The sequence below is a fragment of the Bombina bombina genome, chromosome 7 (assembly GCF_027579735.1).
Source record: "Bombina bombina isolate aBomBom1 chromosome 7, aBomBom1.pri, whole genome shotgun sequence".
NCBI classification, from domain to species: domain Eukaryota; kingdom Metazoa; phylum Chordata; class Amphibia; order Anura; family Bombinatoridae; genus Bombina; species Bombina bombina.
Genome location: NC_069505.1, coordinates 225,755,680 through 225,782,710, shown reverse-complemented (window position 1 = coordinate 225,782,710; position 27,031 = coordinate 225,755,680). Strand labels below are relative to the sequence as shown.

General features: G+C 36.0%; 1 protein-coding gene across 1 annotated transcript in view; it reads left to right on the top strand.

The window, feature by feature from the left end:
* SOX6 (SRY-box transcription factor 6) overlaps positions 1–27,031 on the top strand; it is a 786,620-nt gene that overhangs the window by 513,374 nt on the left and 246,215 nt on the right. The window contains 2 exon segments of the mRNA XM_053720627.1: positions 5,582–5,754; positions 15,248–15,316. Of these exon segments, the coding sequence (XP_053576602.1) occupies positions 5,582–5,754; positions 15,248–15,316 (242 nt within the window).

Here is a 27,031-nt window from a genome sequence, read left to right as displayed (position 1 = left end):
TCATATCTGGGCACCCCCCACAATCAAATGCTGCTTATTCTCTGCATCCCATTGTATTCCCCTCCCAGAATTAATAGGGGGGGAGGTAGGAGAGAAAAGTTATAAGTGCAGGGGGAATATTATGTTAAAGCATTTTTCTTCTCTAATCTAGAAAGGTATTTACCTGAATCGAACCACATTGTTCATTTCTGGCTAATATTAGTATTGAAGAGCTCAGGTTTTATCTTTGTTTTCATATTTCTTTTGTTACTATTATTATTTGAATAAAAAAAAAAACAAATCTTTTGGTAGAACTAAAGAAGAAATTAAACTCTTCTTTAGGAAAAAAAAAAAAGTACTTTTGTAATGAGGAACATGGTCCAGCAAATATGCCCCTACTCATGCAGGCTTTCACACTCATGTATACACACATACAGAAAAATAGATAGTATTTAAATGAAAAGAGCCCTCCATTTCTTAAGTAAAACAGGAAAATGATAAACTTTCTGAAGGTTTCAAATGACTTTGAGATATTTTGGCAAAGTATGTACTGTATGTATGTATAAAAATGTATGTTTATAATATATATGTGTGAGTTTATATAATGTATATTTACACATGCTAAAACAGAGTGGTCGTACAATTTTTTATCTCCTACATATTATATATATATATATATTATATATATAGTATATATATTTATATATATATATATATACTGTGTATATGTGTGTATGTGTATATATATATATATATAACTAAATATATATATAATATATATATATATATACAATGTACATATAACACAAATATGCATGCTAGAGTTTACCAGTCATTAAAAAAAGTTACTAGTCAGGACAGAACATACTAGACCACTCAGTGATATAAGCAGGAAAATCTGGTGCTAGCTTATTATGGGCTTACATTACAAGTGGAGCCGCTAATTTGCCCATTTACGCGCGCACATAATTTTACGAGTGGCTGGTTATTGCTACTGTGGCCTTGCGGTAGCACTTTGCACTAGACTTCCTTAACCAGAGTTCAGACCTCTGGTTAATGAAATAAATGTCCCCCAATTGCCTCCAAATTAAAGTGAACTGTTTATTGATGATAACAAAACAATATGAGCAATTGTTTTTAAATTAAATAACTGCACACAAAGCAGTTATAGGGGGGTTAAAGTGAGGGATATGGGTTGTTAGAAAAAACAAACGGCACAGAAAAAATGCCTTTACATTGCGGTCTATGGGGACTGTGGGGCACGATTTATGAAAGAGCGCGAGCGGACCATGATACAATGTAGGCGTATCATGTCCGCCGCACATTGATAAATGCCGACAGCATAAGCTAGCCAGGGGGTGTCAGTCAGCCCAATTCGTATAGGATCAGGCGGATTGATGTCTGCAGCCTCAGGCGAGGCGGACCATGTTATGGAGCAGCGGTCTTTTAGACCGCTGCTTCATATGTGCTGTTTCTGGCGAGCCTGAATGGCCATTTGGAGCTTGATAATTCCGCCCCTGTGTCTTAACTGTTAATAATATATGTATATGCTTATTATTATGTGTTAATATATACACATATAACACTTTGCTTTCCAATGCTGTGCGACTTACCCGCCTTCACTGTGCGAAGGTTCTCTGCTGGCTCTCATGGCATGAGAATGAGGCTCCCATTGGAGCCTATAGAAGCGCGCTCTCATGCTCTGGTATTACGAGTGGAACGCCTAATATCGCACTGGCGAAAGCGCAATTTTGCGCTCCCACTCGTAATTTGGTCATTATTTGAAAATGACTAAGTATTTGATTTGCAGATGTGCTGTGCATCCTATTTTCTTATGTAACGTGTTGATGCCCACATGCTCTCTGCATTAGTTAGTTGACAGCCTCATTCAAAAGAAATCTGCTTTAGAATAGGTGAACCACTAGAAAGGGGATGGGAAAGCAGTGAGTTAGGGAAAATGAAACAAAGTAGAGGCAGTGCACATGAGAGGGAAATACAGAGGGGCATATTTTAAATACAAGAGGGAAGGGATAGGCCAGTTGTGAGTGCAGGGCAGATGGCTTAGACTGACGTAATGAAGAGACACAGCTATAGGAAAAGGAAAGTGATGTTGGAGTAAAAGGGGACAAAACAGGTGAGTTTGCTTTTGTGTTGAGTGATGGAGGTTGGTTAAAGAGATAGAACGCTGTAAAACAAGTTTTTATAGGAATGACTTGTTATACCAGCTGCAGAGTATAACATGAATGACAAATTGCATTTTCAGATTTTATTTGTGTATATGAAGTAGCTGCTCTTTTTGCTTCAGGTAATATTCATATCTCATTATGTTATCACTTTATGTACACACACTAGCTTCATTATCTTATATGTGTCTGGAAAACCAAAAGCCAATACTTAGAGAGAACAATAGAATATATCATTTTATTGCTTAAAGGGACAGTATACTATAAAATTGTTTTTCCCCTTAATGTGTTTCCAATTACTTTTTTACCAGCTGCAGAGTATAAAATGTATGAGATTTGCTTCTTTAAGGCTTATTTGTGCATTATGAAATAGCTGATTTTGTGTTTTGAAGCCACAACTTAATAAAATGGGTTGAGCTTTTAGGTATAATCAAATCGCATTACTTTATCACATTGTGTACATATACCTGCTTCTTTATCTTATATCTGTCCATAAACCAATCACCAATACCTGGAGAGAACAATGGAAAATTAACATTGTATACCTTATCTCTTCTATAGCCCACTGGGAGTGTAATTTCTCCTACTGGCTGTGTTAATACAGCTTGGCCTCGTGGCCAAAACTTTCAGGATGAGTGGGGATACCACAGGCTAAATAAAACTAATTGAAATGACATATAAGATGGAAATACTTGTAAACATTTTAATACACACCAGCTGGTAAGGTGGATCATTGGGAACAAATTAAAGGGTAGAACATTTTTGAGTAAATGTCCCTTTAACTATCCTGCACCCCAATGGGAGTGTAATTTATTCTGCTGACTGTCTTTACTTAGGCTTGTCAATAGCCTGGACTCCAGTATAGAAACATTCAGTATAGGTGGGGATACCACAGGCTAATCAGCTATTTCAGTTGCCAAATATGGTTCAAGGAGATATTTGTAAACAATTTAATACACTCCAGCAGGTATAAAGGGATCATTGTAAAAAATTTAAAGGAGAGAACATTTTTGAGTGAACTGTCCCTTTAATGACGAAGGGCAGACGCTGTGCAGTTCATGTGGCTGTTCATTAAGCTCAAATCACACCTTCCTTGTTCCAGTTTACATAAATCTCCTGTTAATGTTTAATGATTGCAGTTTAATTTTTCACATTTTTTGCAGTGGGATGTGATGGTCTGAGTGACTGTACTCATGGGATTAGAAATTAAGCAATTATATTTATCTGTCTTTATTTTTAAAGCATAAAGTTAATTCAGTCAGATCTAGGGGAGCTGCGTGCAGATGCTTTTTGCAAGGTGAGGAATGAAGTCTCACAGATCTTATTCTTAGCTACATGTAAATTGTTATGAGCAGGACTCTGGAATGACAGGCTGTATAAGACAAATGACTTTTCTCATGAGAAAAAATAAATCTGCTGTTTAGTCAAATTAAAATACTGTAGGAGCAGACCCTGAGGAGCATTGATCCACCTGATAAATCTAAGACCTTAAGACAGATGTGGATTGTTTTAAGCAAGACCTCTGTATAAGTGCATGACTGATTCCAGGATCTAGTTGATAGCTTCATACTGATACAATTTACACTGTAGCAGAGATGTTCACCCTCAGGGGTCACTCTCACAGGATTAAGGGGGAGATGAAAAAAACCTTTTAGTGACTGTAGCAACACAAATAGTGTGTTTAATCAGTTAACACCTTTTAGTTCAGGGTATTTATATTTTATATAATTGTATTATTATTATTATTACAGGAATCGAGGGGCGGAACAATGTGCAACAGGGGCAGGCACACTAGATCCCATAGGGGCCCCTACTGCTCACATTATTTTTTATTTTGGTATATTGTTCTGAGGTCTCATTTGGGCATATAACTGGCATAAATTGGCCTGCAGGGGTCATGCATTTGTTCTGGGGTCTTAAGTGGACATGTATCATTTATAAAGGGGGCTGCAGAGGCCATGCATCTGATTTCGGGTCTAACATAGATATTCAGCATTCATAAAGGGAGCTGTAGAGGCCAGGGGGCCTGTTTATCAAGCTCTGGATGGAGCTTAAGGGCCCGCTCGCCAGAAACAGCAGTTATGAAGCAGCGGTCTAAAGACCGCTGCTCCATAACCTGTCTGCCTGCTCTGAGCAGGTGGACAGACATCGCCACAATTCTGCAGGGGGCGGCGTTGCACCAGCAGTTTACAAGAGCTGCTAGTGCAATGCTGAATACAGAAAGCGTATTGATCTCCGCATTCAGCGAGGTCTGGCGGATCAGGTCCACCAGACCTTTGATAAATATCCCCCCAGGCATCTAATCTGGGGTTTCGTATGGACATTCAGCTTTCATTAAGGGTGCTGCAGGATATGTGCATCTAATCTTAGATCTCATTTAAACATGTAGATTTCCTTAAAGGGACATTCCATTCGAAATTGGAATCCACATGGATGCATTTCAGTTTTTAATAAAATTATTTTTCTAATATACATTTTTTAGCATCAATGTTTCTAATAAAAGCGATAGCTGTTTCAAAAGTGTATTTAAGTATGCACCGTGCACCAGTATTTTAAACACAGCACTAGCTCACTAAAACAGTGATAACTTTTACTGAAAGCATTTTTGCCAATGCATGTATATTGCAATTATGTTTCTATTCAAATATGTAATTTATCTATGTGCATTAAAATTTTGACTGGAATGTCCCTTTAAGGGGACATGGGGGGGGGCATTTATCCGATATAATGCATTGTGTAAGCTTCTACCAAACAAAATGGGAGTTGCAATGAGTCATATCTGTGGTCTCATTTGGGCAATAAACTGACATAATGGAGCTACGGGGGCCATGCATTTGATTTAAAGACATTACTTGGGCAAATAGTTGGCAAATTCTTGTCTCTGTGGTTAAATTAGTAATATGTTCTAGCTGTTTCTAAATATAAATCAACACTTCCACTATTTTCTTCTTCCTGTTATTATTATTATTAATAATAATAAATTATTATTTGTTAACACTATTAAGTATGGGGGACTCATTATTCTTTATTCCCACCACTGTTATATGAAATAAATGTAAATAAGCTGCTTACAATGTCTCTAAGGTACTGTTAAAATAAGCACACCTGGTGCCTATAAAGTGAAATCTACATAGTTTTGCTATTAAAAATTAAAGTAACAAAATTACAATGTAAACATTATTATGCACAGACAATCTTTATCGGCTCATTTTAATGTTGTTTTTTTTTACATTCAATAAGAATAATCAGTTGTTTTAGGATGTGTTAGTGAGAAATACATCACATAAAGTTGGCTATACTGGATCATTTTGACTTAACAACCCTTTCAGTTGACTTCACATAAATCTGAATTTTGAAGATTCCAGAGTTCCTATGATTTTTTTAAAACTAATTTGTGTTTTTCTATATTCTATTTCCAGGCACACCTGAAAGTTTAGCAGAAAAAGAGCGTCAACTTTCCACTATGATCACCCAGCTGATCAGCCTCAGAGAACAGCTCCTCGCCGCCCACGATGAACAGAAAAAACTGGCAGCTTCGCAGATCGAGAAGCAGCGGCAACAGATGGACCTTGCTCGTCAGCAACAGGAACAGGTGATGCCCCCATCAAAGAAAGTGAGGAACATAGAATCGTAGCTTTTGACAGCAGTTACAATCTGCTTGGCTCCTCTCCGCTATACAATCTACCTATTTGGTTTTATGTTCAAATTTGAATCATGGTTTTCCAATAACCACTTCTACTCACTACTGATAATTTTTCTGTGTATCAAGCAACCTTTCAGCAGAGTAATATTTGATTTTAAAATAAAAAAAACTTTTAGCTCTCCTTCCCCACAAAATAATAATTCTTTTTTTCTAAAATAAATTTGTCTTACCACCTTTAATATTTGTCCTTTTCTATAGTTTGAGTTCCATCAAAAGCTCCATTATATCTGCCATGATGGTTTTCTAAAAAATATATTTGTTTTTAGACTAAGAAAAGTTTCTTAGTGGGAGCTGTTCACTAAAGTTCAATGATACCAAGAGCTAGTTTGAAATGAGATAACCCTTCTTTGTATTTCTTCATAGGTATTTTACTTTGTGATTTTTGTCTAGGCATCAATACATTTTAACAACACTTTGCTTTGTGCAGTCAAATCCTAGTCCTGCTGATCTTCAAAATTCACCAACTTTAGAACAATCTCCCAAACTTGCCAGTTATTTTGGCCCTAAAAATTGTATTGTAACATTGAAAACCATGTATGATAGTAGCTAGAAGCTAATATTGTATGAATCATACATCTAAACTATAATTTTTCAATGTACGGCCCCTTTAAGTCCACAAGATCCTCTAAGATAATTTATTTTAGTCTTACAAAATATCCAGAGTACACTAGTCTGACTTTGCCAGAATTTGCATTGCTTTTTTTTCTTACTTCAGTTTTCTAATTAATATGACATATACTTTTCACGTTGTTAAACCTCGGACAGTGAAAGATCAATAAAGTTTTAAATGATCTGAAAAAAAATGGCATATTATTTAAAGTGATATTAGTTGTAAGACATTTTTCCTTATCTCCCTGTACAAGTCACTTCAATACAATATAAGCCCTTGAGCATTAGATCAGACAGACCTAAATTAATGTGCATTTAAAGAATCTGACATTATTACTAGAATTATCTTTTAATTTAAATGTATTTTGTATGGCTGTAGAGCACTGCATGGTCTGCTGGTTTTAATAAATTATTTCTTAGATTTTATGTACTTGAATATTTGTCCACATGTAGGAATTTGGAGTCACTCCCTAATGAAAAATCACATTAAGGAATGCTGAGAAATTATAATAATAAAAAAATAATAATAAAAAAAGCGAAAGTTAAAATGTCATTTAGCTATCCAGAGACGATACAGTAATTAACTATTGACACTTGTGAATAAGCTTGCACAAATTAATCCTGACACATTTGCAGACGAGTGATATCTTACAGTGAACACTTTGTAATTATATTTCAAAATGAAAATTAAATGACACTTAAAACTAGGTTGTCATGCTCAATGAAGCGAGTATGTAACTAAACCAATTGCCAAATAAAATCCAGTATTTCAGCCACATGGTTCTTACAGTAGGTTTAATACATCACTCGTTCAAGAATATGCCCACACATGTAGAATTCATACCCACTGCCTAGGCTTTATTAGGAAGTGTTGTAGATTGTATATTTCAAAAAAGGTATCAGTGAAGTCTGCAGCAGTATATATTGCAGTGGCATAAAGGGGAATAGATATGATGTAGTAGTTTTAAAGGGACAGTCTAGTAAAAATTAAATTTTCATGATTCAGATAGGGCATGCAATTTTAAACAACTTTCCATTGTACTTTTATCATCAAATGTGCTTTGTTCTCTTGGTATTCTTTGTTGAAAGATAAACCTAGATTGGCTCATATGCTAGTTTCTAAGTAGAGTGTCCCTTTAACGCAGGGGTGTCCAAACTTTGCTCTCCAGAGGTTTTGGAACTACATTTCCCATGATGCTCAGCTAGATAAAACGCTGGCTGAGCATCATCGGAAATGTAGTTCCAAAACCTCTGGAGAGCAAAGTTTGGACACCCCTGCTTTAACGGTATATGGAACAATTTAAAACCACATTATATAAATTGTTTATTTATGTTTAGTAAAACAGCTTTGCAGTATACTTTTATTATTTCTTCTGACCAGCTTTCCTATAATCTAATTCTGAAAATGTTGGGGTTTTCAGTTCCGAGAAATGGAAATGTGCACTACAGACCTCACAAATGTAACCCTGCTACATATCTGTCCCTAATTGGCCTTAACAGATGTAATAAGATAAGATACTGCAAAATAATGCAGGATTCACTAATAAGGGAATGTGGCAAGTTTTGTATACTGTGCTAACGTGTCCATATTGTCTTCTCCAAATAAGACGAATGGTGAGGGAGAACTTGGCCATTGAAAAACAAATGAAGCAAAATAAGGTGTTAATCTATTCAGAAAGTTTTACCGTCAGCAAATGTTAATTTTATTGCACAACTAAAAAAAAGTCTTGTAATTACAAGGGATGTTACATTTCTTAAAAGCACCACTTGCCCGAACCTTTCGATATGTATAGAAAGCACACTCCTTCAAGAGCGAAGTCTAAATTTAAATAAAGTATGAGGAAATCATTCCAGTTATCCTCAAAATAAATAAATAAAAAACCTGCAGAAGACTTAAAGGGACAGTCTACTCCAGAATTTTTATTGTTTAAAAAGATAGATGTTCCTTTTATTACATATTCCCCAGTTTTACATAGCCAACACAGTTATATTAATATACTTTTTACCTCTGTGATTACCTTGTATCTAAGACTCTGCAGACTGCCCCCTTATTTCAGTCCTTTTGACAGATTTACATTTTAGTAAATCAGTGCTGACTCATAAATAAGTTCATGGGAGTGAGCACAATGTTATCTATATGACACATATGAATTAGCGCTGTCTAGCTGTGAAAAATTGTAACAATGTACATAGATAAGAGGCGGCCTTCAAGGGCTTTTAAATTAGCATATGAGCCTACCTATGTTTAGCTTTCAACAAGGAATGCCAAGAGAACAAAGCAAATTTGACTTGCCAATCAGCAAGAAGGATTAGCAGGAAGTGTCTTTTAGCTAATAAAAATTATTAGGAAGTGCCTATTAGCCAGTCAGCAAGGAGGATTAGAAGGAAGTTTCTATTAGTCAATAAACATTAATAGAAAGTTCCTCTTAGCCAGTCAGCAAGGAGGATTAACAGGAAGTTTCTATTAGCCAATAAACAATAGGAAGTGCCTCTTAGCCAGTCATCAAGGAGGATTAACACGAAGGGCTCCATGTACGAAGCAGCGAAAGCTGCTCCGGAGCCTTTGCGGGGCAGGTTCGCATATGCGAGGCTGCTTCCCGCAATGTAAGAAGCAGCGGTCATTAGACCGCTGCTTCCTACACCCTACGCCACCTCTTAGGTGGCGAAGCAAAATCACCGAGAGCTCGCTCGCTCTCGGTGATTGACAGCCCCTTCAGTCGCGTGATTGGTCGCGCGACTGAAGGGGCGGGCATTACACACTCCGCTGAGTGTGTAATGATACATACGGGCAAGCGGATCAATAGATCCGCTGCCCGTGTGTAGCGGAGGCGGGCGGACAGCGTCGCGAGTTAAGAAGCTGTCCGCCCCGCCTCTTAGTACATGGAGCCCGAAGTGTCTATTAGCCAATAACCATTAATAGAAAGTGCCTCTTAGCCAGTCAGCAAGGAGGATTAACAAGAAGTTTCTATTAGTCAATAAACATTAATAGGAAGTGCCTATTAGCCAGTCAGCAAGGAGGATTAACAGGAAGTGTCTATTAGCCAATAAACATTAATAGGAAGTGCCTCTTAGCCAGTCACCAAGGAGGATTAACACAAAGTGTCTATTAGCCAATAAACATTAATAGGAAGTGCCTATTAGCCAGTCAGCAAGGAGGATTAGAAGGAAGTTTCTATTAGTCAATAAATATTAGTAGGAAATGCCCATTAGCCAGTCAGCAAGGAGGATTAGCAGGAAGTGTTTGTTAGCCAATAAATATTAATAAGAAGTGCCTATTAGCCAGTCTTCAAGGAGGATTAGCAGGAAGTGTCTATTAGCCAATAAACATTAATAGGAAGTGCCTATTAGCCAGTCATCAAGGAGGATTAGCACGAAGTGTCTATTAGCCAATAAACATTAATAGGAAGTGCCTATTAGCCAGTCTTCAAGGGGGGATTAACATGAAGTGTCTATTAGCCAATAAGCATTAATAGGAAGTGCCTCTTAGCCAGTCAGCAAGGAGGATTAACATGAAGTGTCTATTAGCCAATAAACATTAGTAGGAAATGCCCATTAGCCAGTCAGCAAGGAGGATTAGAAGGAAGTTTCTATTCATCAATAAACATTAATAGAAAGTGCCTCTTAGCCAGTCAGCAAGGAGGATTAACAGGAAGTGTCTATTAGCCAATAAACATTAATAGGAAGTGCCTCTTAGCCAGTCATCAAGGAGGATTAACACGAAGTGTCTATTAGCCAATAAACATTAATAGAAAGTGCCTCTTAGCCAGTCATCAAGGAGATTAGCAGGAAGTATCTGTTAGGCAATAAATATTAATAGGAAGTGCCTATTAGCCAGTCTTCAAGGAGGATTAACAGGAAGTTTCTATTAGTCAATAAACATTACTAGAAAATGCCCATTAGCCAGTCATCAAGGAGGATTAGCAGGAAGTGTCTGTTAGCCAATAAACATTAATAGGAAATGCCCATTAGCCAGTCAGCAAGGAGAATTAGCAGGAAGTGTATGTTAGCTAATAAACCTTAATAGAAAGGGCCTATTAGCCAGTCACCGAAGAGGATTAACAGGAAGTGATTATTAGCCAATAAACATTAATAGGAAATGCCCATTAGTCAGTCATCAAGGAGGATTAACAGGAAGTGTCTGTTAGCCAATAAATATTAATAGGAAGGGCCCATTAGCCAGTCATCAAGGATGATTAGCAGGAAGTGTTTATTAGCCAATAATTATTAATAGAAAGTGCCTATTGTTACAACTTCCTCAGACATTTCCTGTTAATCCTCTTTGCTGACTGGCTAATAGTATTAGCCAGTCAGCAAAGAGGATTAACAGGAAATGTCTATTAGCCAATAAACATTAATAGGAAGGGCCTATTAGCCAGTCAGCAAGGAGGATTATCAGGAAGTGTTTGTTAGCCAATAAATATTAATAGGAATTGCCCATTAGTCAGTCAGCCAGGAGGATCAACAGGAAGTGTTTGTTAGGCAATAAACATTAATAGAAAGTGCACATTAGCCAGTCGCCAAGGAGGATTAACAGGAAGTGTCTATTAGCCAATAAACTTAAATAGAAAGTGCCTATTAGCCAGTCAGCAAGGAGGATTAGCAGGAAGTGTCTGTTAGCCAATAAACATTCATAGGAAGTGCCTATTAGCCAGTCATCAAGGAGATTAGCAGGAAGTATCTGTTAGGCAATAAATATTAATAGGAAGTGCCTATTAGCCAGTCTTCAAGGAGGATTAACAGGAAGTTTCTATTAGTCAATAAACATTACTAGAAAATGCCCATTAGCCAGTCATCAAGGAGGATTAGCAGGAAGTGTCTGTTAGCCAATAAACATTAATAGGAAATGCCCATTAGCCAGTCAGCAAGGAGAATTAGCAGGAAGTGTATGTTAGCTAATAAACCTTAATAGAAAGGGCCTATTAGCCAGTCTTCAAGGAGGATTAACAGGAAGTTTCTATTAGTCAATAAACATTACTAGAAAATGCCCATTAGCCAGTCATCAAGGAGGATTAGCAGGAAGTGTCTGTTAGCCAATAAACATTAATAGGAAATGCCCATTAGCCAGTCAGCAAGGAGAATTAGCAGGAAGTGTATGTTAGCTAATAAACCTTAATAGAAAGGGCCTATTAGCCAGTCACCGAAGAGGATTAACAGGAAGTGATTATTAGCCAATAAACATTAATAGGAAATGCCCATTAGTCAGTCATCAAGGAGGATTAACAGGAAGTGTCTGTTAGCCAATAAATATTAATAGGAAGGGCCCATTAGCCAGTCATCAAGGATGATTAGCAGGAAGTGTTTATTAGCCAATAATTATTAATAGAAAGTGCCTATTGTTACAACTTCCTCAGACATTTCCTGTTAATCCTCTTTGCTGACTGGCTAATAGTATTAGCCAGTCAGCAAAGAGGATTAACAGGAAATGTCTATTAGCCAATAAACATTAATAGGAAGGGCCTATTAGCCAGTCAGCAAGGAGGATTATCAGGAAGTGTTTGTTAGCCAATAAATATTAATAGGAATTGCCCATTAGTCAGTCAGCCAGGAGGATCAACAGGAAGTGTTTGTTAGGCAATAAACATTAATAGAAAGTGCACATTAGCCAGTCGCCAAGGAGGATTAACAGGAAGTGTCTATTAGCCAATAAACTTAAATAGAAAGTGCCTATTAGCCAGTCAGCAAGGAGGATTAGCAGGAAGTGTCTGTTAGCCAATAAACATTCATAGGAAGTGCCTATTAGCCAGCCAGCAAGGAGGATTAGCAGGAATTGTTTATCATCCAATAAACATTAACAGACAGTGCCTATTAGCCAGCCAGCAAGGAGGATTGGCAGGAAGTATCTGTTAGCCAATAAACATTATTAGGAAGAGTCCCAGTTAGCTTTAGTATGAAGCACACAACTGATATAGCTATTTTAGTTTCAGTTTCACTTAAAAACCCTAACTTCATGTTTTTGTGCCAAAATGCGGTTTTCTAAACAGTTAGTCAAATTTACCCCCTTCTCCATATTTCTGAACTATGAAGTCAGAAAACAGAACCACAGGCAGCTGTTTCATTCTATTGGGACTTAAGCTAAGAAAGCTGGAATCACAATACTACAATTTTAAGATATAAATTGTCTTTAAAAAATGTCATGGTTCAAAAACATTAGCTACGTAAATATAAAATAAAAATATGTAAATAATTCAGAAATTAAATGTATTAAATGGATTGTCAGGGCATGGTCAGTGCCTTTCTTAGAAAGCACTATTACTCCTTTCACATCACATTGGATGTAGAGGCTTAAAACTACCCTTGTGACACTATTCAAAAGAGCAGAAGATTGTGCCATCTCATATCTTTTTTTTTTCATTTAAATTCATAATTTAAGCAAATGTAGACTCGATACCGAGCATTCATATTTTGTGACCATTTAATGTTGATTTGGCTCGTTTCCATGTGCCAATCATAACCTTTCACTTAGCGAAATGCAAGTGAAATTGAGTGCTTCTGATATTTGTTACAACTTCCTCAGGCAATCTGTAGATTATTCATTGTCTAATTGATGTCACAAACAGAGCACATCTGGTGGTTTATAAGCCAGTTCCCAGTGCAGTTGCTGAAAAAGATTTTTCAACAGACCATGTCACATGTGAAAATGTATCTGCTGGCACTGCCACTAATACACACTGATATGTCACCTACTCATAGATTGGTAGGTTTACTCATTTTGTTGTTGTTTTTAATGGAAAAAAACACAGAATTGTTACAGTGCTTCTTTTCTGCTCCTTTATTATAGATGGAGAAATAAATATTTCTGCATTTACAACAGGATAATGAGTCTAATAAAATATAAAATAACATAACTTAAAAATTATTAAATAAATGACTGGCTTTTAGACCTTACTGTATCTTGATACAATCAAATGAATTTATTTTCAGCTTAAAGTTGAGATTAGACATAACAGAATCATTGCCCTTAAATATGTTGTTTATAAACAAACTGATTAAGTCAAATCTGTACTTTATGTTTCAAATCAAAATTCAGTTTAAAAAAAGTTTATTTTCCTCTTTTATGTAACACTTTAATAGTGTCCTTGTTCAACGCATTTCGTTGGAATCACAATACATTTATTTAACCTTATCTGGGAACATGAACATTATCTACAGTATCTATGAAAAACTCAGAGTAGAGCGCCATATCTGTTTCTTTCTTCAAGAGGGCATAGAAGCCTTAAACTATTTTGTTTTCTTTAGTAAAATAACAACACTGTCACATCACATCAGCATGATAATAACTAGTATTATAATGTATTTGGTACGCCTCACATTTGTTGCTGTTTTTTGTTGGAACAAAACCAGAAACACTGCATTTTACAATATGCAGCTTTCATACCAATAAAAAGGTTAATATACAGCCCTGTCAGTGTGAAGAAAAACAGGTGGTTGTATATTATATAAAGAGGAAAGTATAAATATAACACAGGTAAGCAGACTGTGAATTGAAACAATGCTGATCTGTGTAAACTATAAGCATACACCAAAACCACTTGTAATTGTCCTGACACTAACTACAGAAGTGGATGTATCAGAAATATATCAGTGGATTTGCAAAATATCATTCAAGCAGAGAGCAGAGTTGGCTTTATACCCCAATAAGACAATCATGTTGGCTTTTGTTTAATTATCAAAAGAACTAAAAATATCATTATCCACAAGTGTCAGATAATAAAAACAATGTCCTGGATTTAGAAATGATCCTACTAACACTGATCTGTCGACATAAAACTGATTTGATTCTAATTATCTATAAAAAATGATCTATAAAGCATTTGCTATTGACCCATCTGAAATCATCTTCAAACCATCCAAATATGATTTTATCAGCTTCAATTTGTTCATAGTTGGTTGAAACCAATTTTTAAACTAGCTTAACAGCCATTTGAATTTAAAAATTGCAATTAATTGCCCCCCCCCATCCAAATTGCCCTGATATCAAATAGAACTTGTTGTAATTTTGTTATTGATGCTAAAAGGAATATAAAAGTGCAAACAGAAGCCGCTCTAATAGGTTAAAGCATCTCATTATTGCGCTATTGATTGCATATAACTCTGTGTTTAACTCCTGCAAATGGGTTAAACCCATGGTTAATGTGATCTCCAGAGCAGCAATGCACTAATGGGAGCTACCTGAACAGATTTGGTGTGTCAAAAACAAGAGATCAAGGTTTTTAGCCACCAATCACCACCTATCTCTTAATAGTGATTGGCTGATGTTGAAGATATTTAAATATGTTTTTCAACAAAGGATATCAACAGAACAAATTATATTTGATAATATAAGGGAATTAAAAAAATGTCCTTTAATTGCTGCTCTATTTAAATAATGAAAGTTACATTTTGACTTGTATGTCCCTATAAATGTGTAGCATAACCTTTACATTCACCAATTTGAGATAAATTGCTCTCCTTGTACTTGCTGGCTGTTTTTCTAGAAATAGCAACTTAGGCAGTGAGAGTCTTTTGTAATACAGTAGATGACTCTGCAACCAAATTGCTTTAATTGAATAGATAACATAAGAGTTTTTTTTTTTGTAATCCAAATGTGGCTAATAAAAGCTCTGCTTCACATTCTCTGCCTGGAGCCATAAATGGCAATTTCCTCTGGGAAATAATCACATCAATGAAATAATCTATTTCTCTTATATCAGAGAGTTTAAAATGTCATGACCCTGCAACATCAGGTGTGTTCATTTCATCTTCTCACATGCCTTACTTTTCTTATGTTACATAGATAGCAAGACAACAGCAGCAGCTCCTGCAGCAACAGCACAAAATCAACATCCTACAGCAGCAAATTCAGGTCAGTGTTCTTTTCTTATCCTTTATTTCAAGCATAATGCGTCCCATAAGCCTACATTCCTGCGTTAATATTATGTATCAGTTTTAGTTGCATACATACAGTGATACTCACCTACAAATATTTTACTTTTTATTTGTATCAGCATTTCTAAATGAGATTTAAGCATTCACAGTTTTCATGAATTAAAGTATACAAATCTGGTGTTTATCTACTGTCCTCCTTAGATCTAAAAATACCTTAAACTAAAATAATAATAATAATAATAAATGGTGCATAATAAAGAACAGTAAAAACATGCTTAATTTGTTTTGAGAATGGAAACAGTTAAAAAATATATGGAACCAATAGGAAATTCAGGTTTGTGTACACAGGGGGCTGGTGGAGCACACCAGGAAGAAACATTGTGTTTGCAAAGCTTTTCTAAAGGGTTTAGAGGTAAGCACTGTGCATTGATCACTGCCCCCTAATTTTTGTGGGGACAGTGATCACACCTTAAAAAATGTAGGTTTTGGTTATTTGAAAACTGTATTTGAAATATGAAAATCTCAGGTCTAAACCTTTGCTTAGTAGAATACACAACACAAAATAGCTGTTGACATCTCTATATCTTTCACAGGAAAGGGATTTTTGCTGTGGTGGCACTTGTAGATAAAAGCTAATACAATTTCATGTGATTGCTTGTATCAAGTTATTATTGGTTGTTACATATTTTGTATAATAGTATAAAATAAGCTAATACCATCCAGTATTATTTGTGTTAGACTGAAAAGTATATAGCTTTAGTTGTTTGCAAAAGTCAAACTAATCCAGCGGCAGACAAGACCTCTGAATAGTACAGGGCACTTACACATTGTGGCACCCTCTGTTGTATGGTGGTAATTACCTACTATTCAATAGCCAGTCATTGCCATAGCAACCTCTGTCATATGGCTAATGCATACTAGATTCTCACACATGGATTATACTAAAAATAATACAAGCCCCAAACTCCCATTGGCATTGCTTTAATGTAAAGATGGAATAGAATAAAGAAAATCCAGAATTCAACCAATACCCAACAGGTTATTCATGTTATATACAGCATGTACATTAAAGGGACAGGAAACCACAAAAAAATATTTCATGATTTGGATAGAACATACAATTGTAAACAACTTTCCAATTTACTTCTATTATTAAATTTGCTTCATTCTTTTGTTATCCTTTGCTGAAGGAACAGCATTGCACTACTGGTTGCTAGCTGAACCCATCTAGTTAGCCAATCACAAGAGACAAATTTGTGCAGGCACCAATCAGCAGTTAGCTCCCACTAAGGTAGGATATGTGCATATTATTTTTCAACAAAGGATACCAAGAGAATGAAGCACATTTGAAAATGGAAGTGAATTTGAAAGAGTCTTAAAATTACACGCTCTATCGGAATCATGCAAGTTGAGTTTTGACTTCCCTATCTCTTTAAGGTATAAATACTGTCTTCCTACAAGTAAACACAACATGACTTTTGTATCATTTATGTGTGTAGTCAAGTTTGGGTCTAGGTTCAATTAAGAATTCTTTCCGTTTTAAAAATAAAAATAAAAAAAATGTTTTTTAATAACATTTTTTTTTTTTTTTAAAAAAAGCACAATAGTGTAATTATTTTGTTACTGTAGTGATGCTCAGACAATTTGAGGATATGTAAGGATAATTCAATAAAACATTATTTTTGTTTTGTAAGTAAACCCTGTTTCCAATGGTTAATAGAAATGTTGCATTAAAATAAAAATTGTTCTTTTATCAAATGGAAATTAAAATTTGAGCAATTATGTCAGTTTACATTTAATTGAATGTACTGTTGCAGACTGTCAAATATACTTTATATTGCCATATTGTTTTGTGCTCCTGTAATATATTTTCTATGCAATATATAATTTCTTAATTAAACCTTACATTACCCTGTGGCAGCATTATTTTGATCAGAGACTTTTTAAAAAAACATATGAATCTTGTTGTACTTTACCAATTTTAAGTATATAAATAAGTATATATATATATATACACACACACACACTTTTATACTATTATTATTTACATTAATACATTTGCTAAGTATATACGTATATATATATATATATATATATAAGCTTTTACACTGAAGAACATTCTGCTTGCTCAAATAATATCCAGTGCTTAATAAAATAAAATTTCAGTTAGATGTTTGAAAAATCTAAATGTACATCAGTTTTCTTTTTTTTTCATCTGATTAACCACTAGAAATTCAAGTGCTTTAGGAGCTGAACAAGGAATCTCTCTTTATGTGGAGAGCATGTCGAAAGATCAGCAATAATTACATTCCACATTAGCCTACAAGTCCTGCATGACCTGGTTAATTAATTTTTTTTTTCTGCTGGGATAATAATAGCAGAAATATATTTAAAGATATGCTTTATCATTAAGTATGTAATTGACCTCCACTTTTAAAAGTAGGACCTTTCTTTTATAGCCTTTTGAAGTTGGGCTTTTTTCAGTGAACAGAAACACAGCGTCTGAAAAATAAAAAGGCATACTGCAATCAAACCACTTTTACTCTGTAATCACCTTCGGTGTTGAATGTCTTTGTTTGTAAACTGTATTTAACGGTGACAATTATTGTAAAACTAGTTCCTGGGAAGAATTTTTTTAGCCAACTTTCCACTTTTTTTTTTTTTTTTAAATGATTGTCTGAAAAGCTAAGCTGTTGCACTCTCTAAATACTATGGGTGTCCAAATACTTTAGAGAGATGGAAACAGGACATAAATTCAGTGTAAAACTGCATGAGCTTTCTATCAGTCTGCCATTCTGTCTGTCTGTCTGTCTGTCTGTCTGTCTGTCTGTCTGTCTCTGTCTATCTATCTATCTATCTATCTATCTATCTATCTATCTATCTATCTATCATCTATCTATCTATCTATCTATCTATATATATCTACCTACCTATCTATCTATATCTGTCTGTTATTTGTATCTATATTTATCATATTTTTACAAAGATCTTTAGATAAGAGAGATAGTGAAAGTATTTGTGGTAGCCTTGCTTACCGTTGACAGACAGGGTAAGTCCGTGTTCAGATACAGAGTATGTGTAAGGGTTTTGCTTACAAACAGATCAAACACACAGGAAGAGGATGTGTTTGTGAAAGCTCCACGTTAAAGGGAGATTAAACTCTAAATGTTATTCCCAACAAAGGGATAGATTGCAAGTGGAACGGTAATTACCTCTCCCGCTCACACGCTTACTCTGCTCAACTTCTGCTCTTTGCTTGCGTCCGGTAACGCGTATTACAAGTTGAAAGTAAATATTTTTTACTTGCATGCTAACCCTATGCGTATAAAGAGCAGTGTTAACGTACTCTCCCATTGACATCAATGGAGAGAGAAAAGTGGAAAAACCTTAACACCCATACTCATGCGCTAACCCGAATCGTCATAAGCCTCCTATTCTAATAACCCTTTACCCACCACATAGCCCACTGAAAGGTCCCCACTACACTACCCTTAACTGCCACACCCCAAATCACACCCACTACACTATTAACCCCTAAACTGCCACACCCCTAATCACAAAGTAACTCACTACACTATTAACCCCTAAACTGCCACACCCCTAATCACAAAGTAACCCACTACACTATTAACCCCTAAGCTGCCACACCCTAATCACAAAGTAACCCACTACACTATTAACCCCTAAACTGCCACACCCCAAATCACAAAGTAACCCACTACACTATTAACCCCTAAACTACCACAACCCCCATCGCAAAGTAACCCACTACATCTAAACCCCTAAACTGCTACAACCCCCATTGCAAAGTAATCCACTACACTATTAACCCCTAAACCACCACAACCCCCATTACAAAGTAAGCCACTAACATCTAAACCCCCTAACCTAACACCCCCTCCATTTGTAATCTGGCCCAATCTTTTTTAATTATGCATTATTATTAGCCTGCTTTTCATGTAAGTTTAATCTGAAAAATGTAGGGCTTCTACTCATTCCAAAGAGTGCATTCCAAGGAACTAATACATCTATAGGCAAAAGGCTCAAATGCACTTACAGGGAGTGCAGAATTATTAGGCAAGTTGTATTTTTGAGGATTCATTTTATTATTGAACAACAACCATGTTCTCAATGAACCCAAAAAAACTCATTAATATCAAAGCTGAATATTTTTGGAAGTAGTTTTTAGTTTGTTTTTAGTTTTAGCTATTTTAGGGGGATATCTGTGTGTGCAGGTGACTATTACTGTGCATAATTATTAGGCAACTTAACAAAAAACAAATATATACCCATTTCAATTATTTATTTTTACCAGTGAAACCAATATAACATCTCAACATTCACAAATATACATTTCTGACATTCAAAAACAAAACAAAAACAAATCAGTGACCAATATAGCCACCTTTCTTTGCAAGGACACTCAAAAGCCTGCCATCCATGGATTCTGTCAGTGTTTTGATCTGTTCACCATCAACATTGCGTGCAGCAGCAACCACAGCCTCCCAGACACTGTTCAGAGAGGTGTACTGTTTTCCCTCCTTGTAAATCTCACATTTGATGATGGACCACAGGTTCTCAATGGGGTTCAGATCAGGTGAACAAGGAGGCCATGTCATTAGATTTTCTTCTTTTATACCCTTTCTTGCCAGCCACGCTGTGGAGTACTTGGACACGTGTGATGGAGCATTGTCCTGCATGAAAATCATGTTTTTCTTGAAGGATGCAGACTTCTTCCTGTACCACTGCTTGAAGAAGGTGTCTTCCAGAAACTGGCAGTAGGACTGGGAGTTGAGCTTGACTCCATCCTCAACCCGAAAAGGCCCCACAAGCTCATCTTTGATGATACCAGCCCAAACCAGTACTCTATCTCCACCTTGCTGGCGTCTGAGTCGGACTGGAGCTCTCTGCCCTTTACCAATCCAGCCACGGGCCCATCCATCTGGCCCATCAAGACTCACTCTCATTTCATCAGTCCATAAAACCTTAGAAAAATCAGTCTTGATATATTTCTTGGCCTAGTCTTGATGTTTCAGCTTGTGTGTTTTGTTCAGTGGTGGTAGTCTTTCAGCCTTTCTTACCTTGGCCATGTCTCTGAGTATTGCACACCTTGTGCTTTTGGGCACTCCAGTGATGTTGCAGCTCTGAAATATGGCCAAACTGGTGGCAAGTGGCATCTTGGCAGCTGCACGCTTGACTTTTCTCAGTTCATGGGCAGTTATTTTGTGCCTTGGTTTTTCCATACGCTTCTTGCGACCCTGTTGACTATTTTGAATGAAACGCTTGATTGTTCGATGATCACGCTTCAGAAGCTTTGCAATTTTAAGAGTGCTGCATCCCTCTGCAAGATATCTCACTATTTTTGACTTTTCTGAGCCTGTCAAGTCCTTCTTTTGACCCATTTTGCCAAAGGAAAGGAAGTTGCCTAATAATTATGCACACCTGATATAGGGTGTTGATGTCATTAGACCACACCCCTTCTCATTACAGAGATGCACATCACCTAATATGCTTAATTGGTAGTAGGCTTTCGAGCCTATACAGCTTGGAGTAAGACAACATGCATAAAGAGGATGATGTGGTCAAAATACTAATTTGCCTAATAATTATGCACTCCCTGTATATATGTCTATATGTGTGTACATTTGTATTTATGTGTGTGTGTGTATATATATATATATATATATATATATATATATATACACATGCATATGCATCTTTAGACATGTCTATGTATGTATCTCTATGTTAAAGCCCTTTGCCTGTATTTTTTTCTAACACCTGAGACTTCATATCTTTAAGCCCTTAGAACTTTATTATTAGATGGTGTTATTATGAGTGTAACTGTACTTTTTAATGTATTCTTAATGTGTTTTGTGCAACTTTTTATTCGAGCATAACAGTTATCCAGAGCTCTGAGGTTGTGCTAACTCAACGCAAGTTAAATTCAATTGCACTCTAGTGAACACGTTTACTTTCAATTTGTAATACGCACTCCACTTCCAATGCGCACAAACAGCCGCAATAAACCCAATATCTAGCCATTTATGGGGAGAGTTTATTGTTCAGTTAAGGCAGACTCAGTGAGTCAGAGGTTGCTCTGGTCTAGAAATAAATTTCTGACAGAAGAGAAGGAAGCAAGTTATTCTCGTTGGTGCAAGGGTGTATTTTGATTATAAGCTTATTACAGTTTGGCTAAGTTTTGATCAGCCACAAGCTTACAAAGACCTCGATTCAACAATGATTTTTGAACATAGGTTCACGTGAACACTCAACAAATCTATCTCAAAGAGGAGAACTTTACTTTTGTGTATGTTTCAAGGCTTGGAATGTAGCATCTAGTGGTTAGTTATTCATGTACAAACAATAAAATGTCATGTAAGATACCTCCCTTGTTTTCTCATTTTCCATAGATTGCAAATCCTGTACCAGCTTTAATGAAATAAGCATTAACCAAGGCTTTAAATATGTTGTAATTGTATCTTGATGGAAGAGTTAACTGGGAAAAATAAGGCTTTGTTTTGTCTTCTGTTTCATTTGCGGTGAGCTATATTGCCTTTAGGCACATTATTGTGATCTCCTTGGAAGTTTGAAGTAGGGAGAAAAATGCAAATCTAATTATTTCAACAATCTAATCTAATTAGCTTGTTCTTATTTTCTCTATGTAAGGATTAATACAGCATGTTTTTTATTAAGTCACCAAGTCACCAGTTCTTTATGGAAGAAATATTTCTAAATGAATTAATACACATAAACATTTCTGCAATTGACCTATTTAGAGCAATTACAACTTGCAACTATTATAACATACATATATTTAAATGGATATTATTCTGCGCAGTGTATTTCAGCACTACATTGCAGAAGATCTGAATACAAAATATGTTTTAAAAACATGTATGTATTTATTTATGTATTTATTTATTTTACAAGGTTTTGCTATTTCAGAGCAATCCAGAAATGTCCCCCTCTGTATAGTCCTAGGAGACACCTCCTCAGTTATGTTTATTTTGTAGTAAATCAGTCAGTCCAGCTTCTTTAGGGGAATGGAAGAAAGTATTATCTTCAAACTTAAATTACAGGACAAGCAGGCACAAATATGTTTCATTACATATTTTATAGGAGTTAGATGTCCCCCTAATTTTAAAATACAGACTTGCTTTTATATTCATATTAAAAAAATAGTCAGCTCAGAAACAGCAATGCAGCACTGGAACTAAACTCAAATCATCTGGTGAGCCAATGACAATAGGCATATGTAAGTATTCACCAATCACAAGCTGACTCATTGCAGAGGTCAAGTACATGGTTATATAAAAGCAACTGTGCAATAATTAAGTGGTTCTAACACATTACAACATTTTCTTATTGCACTTTTACGCCCTTTAGTATCATTATTTTTATGTTATTTTATATCCATTTGAAAGAGATGTGTGTAAGAAAAATGACAGTAGTGAAAGAATAATTGAAAGCAACAATGGTGTCAAATTAAATTAAAATGAATATACAAAAGAATGTTGCACCCATTTAAAAACATAAAAAGTGGGCTGGATTTTTGTCAAAAGTAAGGGAATAAAGAAAGCTCAGAATAAAACTATGCAATAACATGTACAATTTATTTTAATAAAATTAAACATTTGAAATGAAGTGTTTTTTGGATGATTTTCAGAAAAGAAACAGATTCAGAATGCGCAAGTAGTTTGTGAATACAGGGAGTGCAGAATTATTAGGCAAATGAGTATTTTGACCACATCATCCTCTTTATGCATGTTGTCTTACTCCAAGCTGTATAGGCTCGAACGCCTACTACCAATTAAGCATATTAGGTGATGTGCATCTCTGTAATGAGAAGGGGTGTGGTCTAATGACATCAACACCCTATATCAGGTGTGCATAATTATTAGGCAACTTCCTTTCCTTTGGCAAAATGGGTCAAAAGAAGGACTTGACAGGCTCAGAAAAGTCAAAAATAGTGAGATATCTTGCAGAGGGATGCAGCACTCTTAAAATTGCAAAGCTTCTGAAGCGTGATCATCGAACAATCAAGCGTTTCATTCAAAATAGTCAACAGGGTCGCAAGAAGCGTGTGGAAAAACCAAGGCGCAAAATAACTGCCCATGAACTGAGAAAAGTCAAGCGTGCAGCTGCCAAGATGCCACTTGCCACCAGTTTGGCCATATTTCAGAGCTGCAACATCACTGGAGTGCCCAAAAGCACAAGGTGTGCAATACTCAGAGACATGGCCAAGGTAAGAAAGGCTGAAAGACGACCACCACTGAACAAGACACACAAGCTGAAACGTCAAGACTGGGCCAAGAAATATCTCAAGACTGATTTTTCTAAGGTTTTATGGACTGATGAAATGAGAGTGAGTCTTGATGGGCCAGATGGATGGGCCCGTGGCTGGATTGGTAAAGGGCAGAGAGCTCCAGTCCGACTCAGACGCCAGCAAGGTGGAGGTGGAGTACTGGTTTGGGCTGGTATCATCAAAGATGAGCTTGTGGGGCCTTTTCGGGTTGAGGATGGAGTCAAGCTCAACTCCCAGTCCTACTGCCAGTTTCTGGAAGACACCTTCTTCAAGCAGTGGTACAGGAAGAAGTCTGCATCCTTCAAGAAAAACATGATTTTCATGCAGGACAATGCTCCATCACACGCGTCCAAGTACTCCACAGCGTGGCTGGCAAGAAAGGGTATAAAAGAAGAAAATCTAATGACATGGCCTCCTTGTTCACCTGATCTGAACCCCATTGAGAACCTGTGGTCCATCATCAAATGTGAGATTTACAAGGAGGGAAAACAGTACACCTCTCTGAACAGTGTCTGGGAGGCTGTGGTTGCTGCTGCACGCAATGTTGATGGTGAACAGATCAAAACACTGACAGAATCCATGGATGGCAGGCTTTTGAGTGTCCTTGCAAAGAAAGGTGGCTATATTGGTCACTGATTTGTTTTTGAATGTCAGAAATGTATATTTGTGAATGTTGAGATGTTATATTGGTTTCACTGGTAAAAATAAATAATTGAAATGGGTATATATTTGTTTTTTGTTAAGTTGCCTAATAATTATGCACAGTAATAGTCACCTGAACACACACAGATATCCCCCTAAAATAGCTATAACTAAAAACAAACTAAAAACTACTTCCAAAAATATTCAGCTTTGATATTAATGAGTTTTTTGGGTTAATTGAGAACATGGTTGTTGTTCAATAATAAAATTAATCCTCAAAAATACAACTTGCCTAATAATTCTGCACTCCCTGTACAAATGGTAAATCCATTCAGTGAACATCAAATAATAAAGCCAATTCATAAATTGTGTTTTCAATTTAGTAAATGTTAAGAGCAAAGATTACAAGTGGAGTGATTAACGCTCCCGCTCGAGCTTTAACTGCACTAGAAGTTCTGCTTTTTGTGCTCGTCAGGTTGTGCTCGTATTGTGAGTAGAAAGTATTCTCAAGTGCGCTAACCCGACATGAAAATATGAATATTCCACATTCCAGTGTTCTTCAAATACAAGAACATGTTCTATTTATTCATAAATATATATTTATACATATATCTGATGTTATTTTGGTACTCTGTATACATATACCTTTATATTTGATATATTTATATGTATATAATTATAAATAGGTATAGATATATACAGATATATGTAGGAATATCTTTTTATAAATACGTAGAACATACTTCTGCTATGTGCAAAACGTTGGAATGTTATATTTACAGTAAATATTGAATATTGCATACATATGATTTTACATGTTTTCATCTGCTTAACTGCAAAGGGCTCCAATCCAATTATATATGTGTACATATGTATTTATGTGTTTATATGTGTATATATGTCTATAAATAAATATATACTCATATAAATACTTAAATACATATGTACACATACATATCTCTCTCTCTCTCTCTCTCTCTCTATATATATATATATATATATGCACGTACATCTCTGGACATGTATATGTATGAATCTCTATGTTAAAGCCCTTTGCATGCTTTTTATTTCTAAAAACTAAGACCTGATATCTTTTTTTTTTTTTTAGAATAATTTTTATTAGAGGGTGTTATTATGCATGTAAATGTACTTTGTAATGTATTTTTGATGTGTTTTGTGAGACATTTTTGCTTTGCAAACCAGTTAGCCAGAGCTCTGAGGATGCGGTAATCATTCTAGTGTTAATTACGATTGCGCTTATGGGCCTCTAGTTATCAAGCTCCGTAATTTTCTTGCATTCGCCGGCCCAATATTTCGCCTAAGCTCGCCTCACATCGCCACCGCGGACCTGAATACGCTCGCCAAAGTTATCAATAAAGCTGTCAAAAAGCCGCGCACCAAGTACGGGGCGATGAGCAGTGGACTGTGATAGTTATCACTCATCCGATCTCGCTGCTCTTCGGCTTTTTTACAGCTTTATTGATAAGCTGTCACTAAGCACTCACACTATACTATACTGTTCTACCCCCTATACCGGCACCCCCGGAGCCCCCCGCAACTAAATAAAGTTATTAACCCCTAAACCACCGCTCCTAGACCCCGCCGCAACTATAATAAATGTATTAACCCCTAAACCGCAGCTCCTAGACCCTGCCGCAACTATAATAAATGTATTAACCCCTAAACCGCCGCTCCCGGACCCCGCCGCAAATAAATAAATTGTTTAACCCCTAAACCACCGCTCCCGGACCCCGCCGCCACCTATATTAAACTTATTAACCCCTAATCTGCCCCCCTACACTGTCGCCACCTATAATAAATTTATTAACCCCTATCCTGACCCTCTATACCGCCGCAACCTATAATAAAATTATTAACCCCTAATCCTAAGTCTAACACTAACCCTAACACCCCCCTAACTTAAAAATTAATTAAATAAATCTAAATAATATTACTCTTATTAAATTAATTATTCCTATTTAAAACTAAATACCTATAAAATAAACCCTAATATAGCTACAATATAACTAATGACATTTTAGCTATTTTAGGATTTATATTTATTTTACAGGTAACTTTGTATTTATTTAACTAGGTACAATAGTTATTAAATAGTTATTAACTATTTAATAACTACCTAGCTAAAAGAAATACAAAATTACCTGTAAAATAAATCCTAACCTAAGTTACAATTAAACCTAACACTACACTATCATTAAATTAATTAAATAAATTAGCTACCAATACCTACAATTAAATACAATTAAATAAACTAAACTAAATTAGAAACCCCCCCCACTAAATTACAGAAAATAAAAAAATATTACAAGAATGTTAAACTAATTACACCTAATCTAAGCCCCCTGATAAAATAATAAAAAAAAAAATAATAAAAGTCCCTACCCTATTCTACATTACAAAGTAATCAGCTCTTTTACCAGCCCTTAAAAGGGCTTTTTGCGGGGCATGCCCCAAAGTAATCAGATCTTTTGCCTGTAAAAAAAAATACAACCCCACCCAACATTAAAACCCACCACCCACATACCCCTACTCTAACCCACCCAAACCCCCCCTTAAATAAACCTAACACTACCCCCCTGAAGATCTCCCTACCTTGAGTCGTGTTCACCCAGCCGGGCCGAAGTCATCATCCAAGGGGCGCTGAAGAGGTCTTCCATCCGATACAAGTCATCATCCAAGGGGCGCTGAAGAAGTCTTCCATCCGATAGAAGTCATCATCCA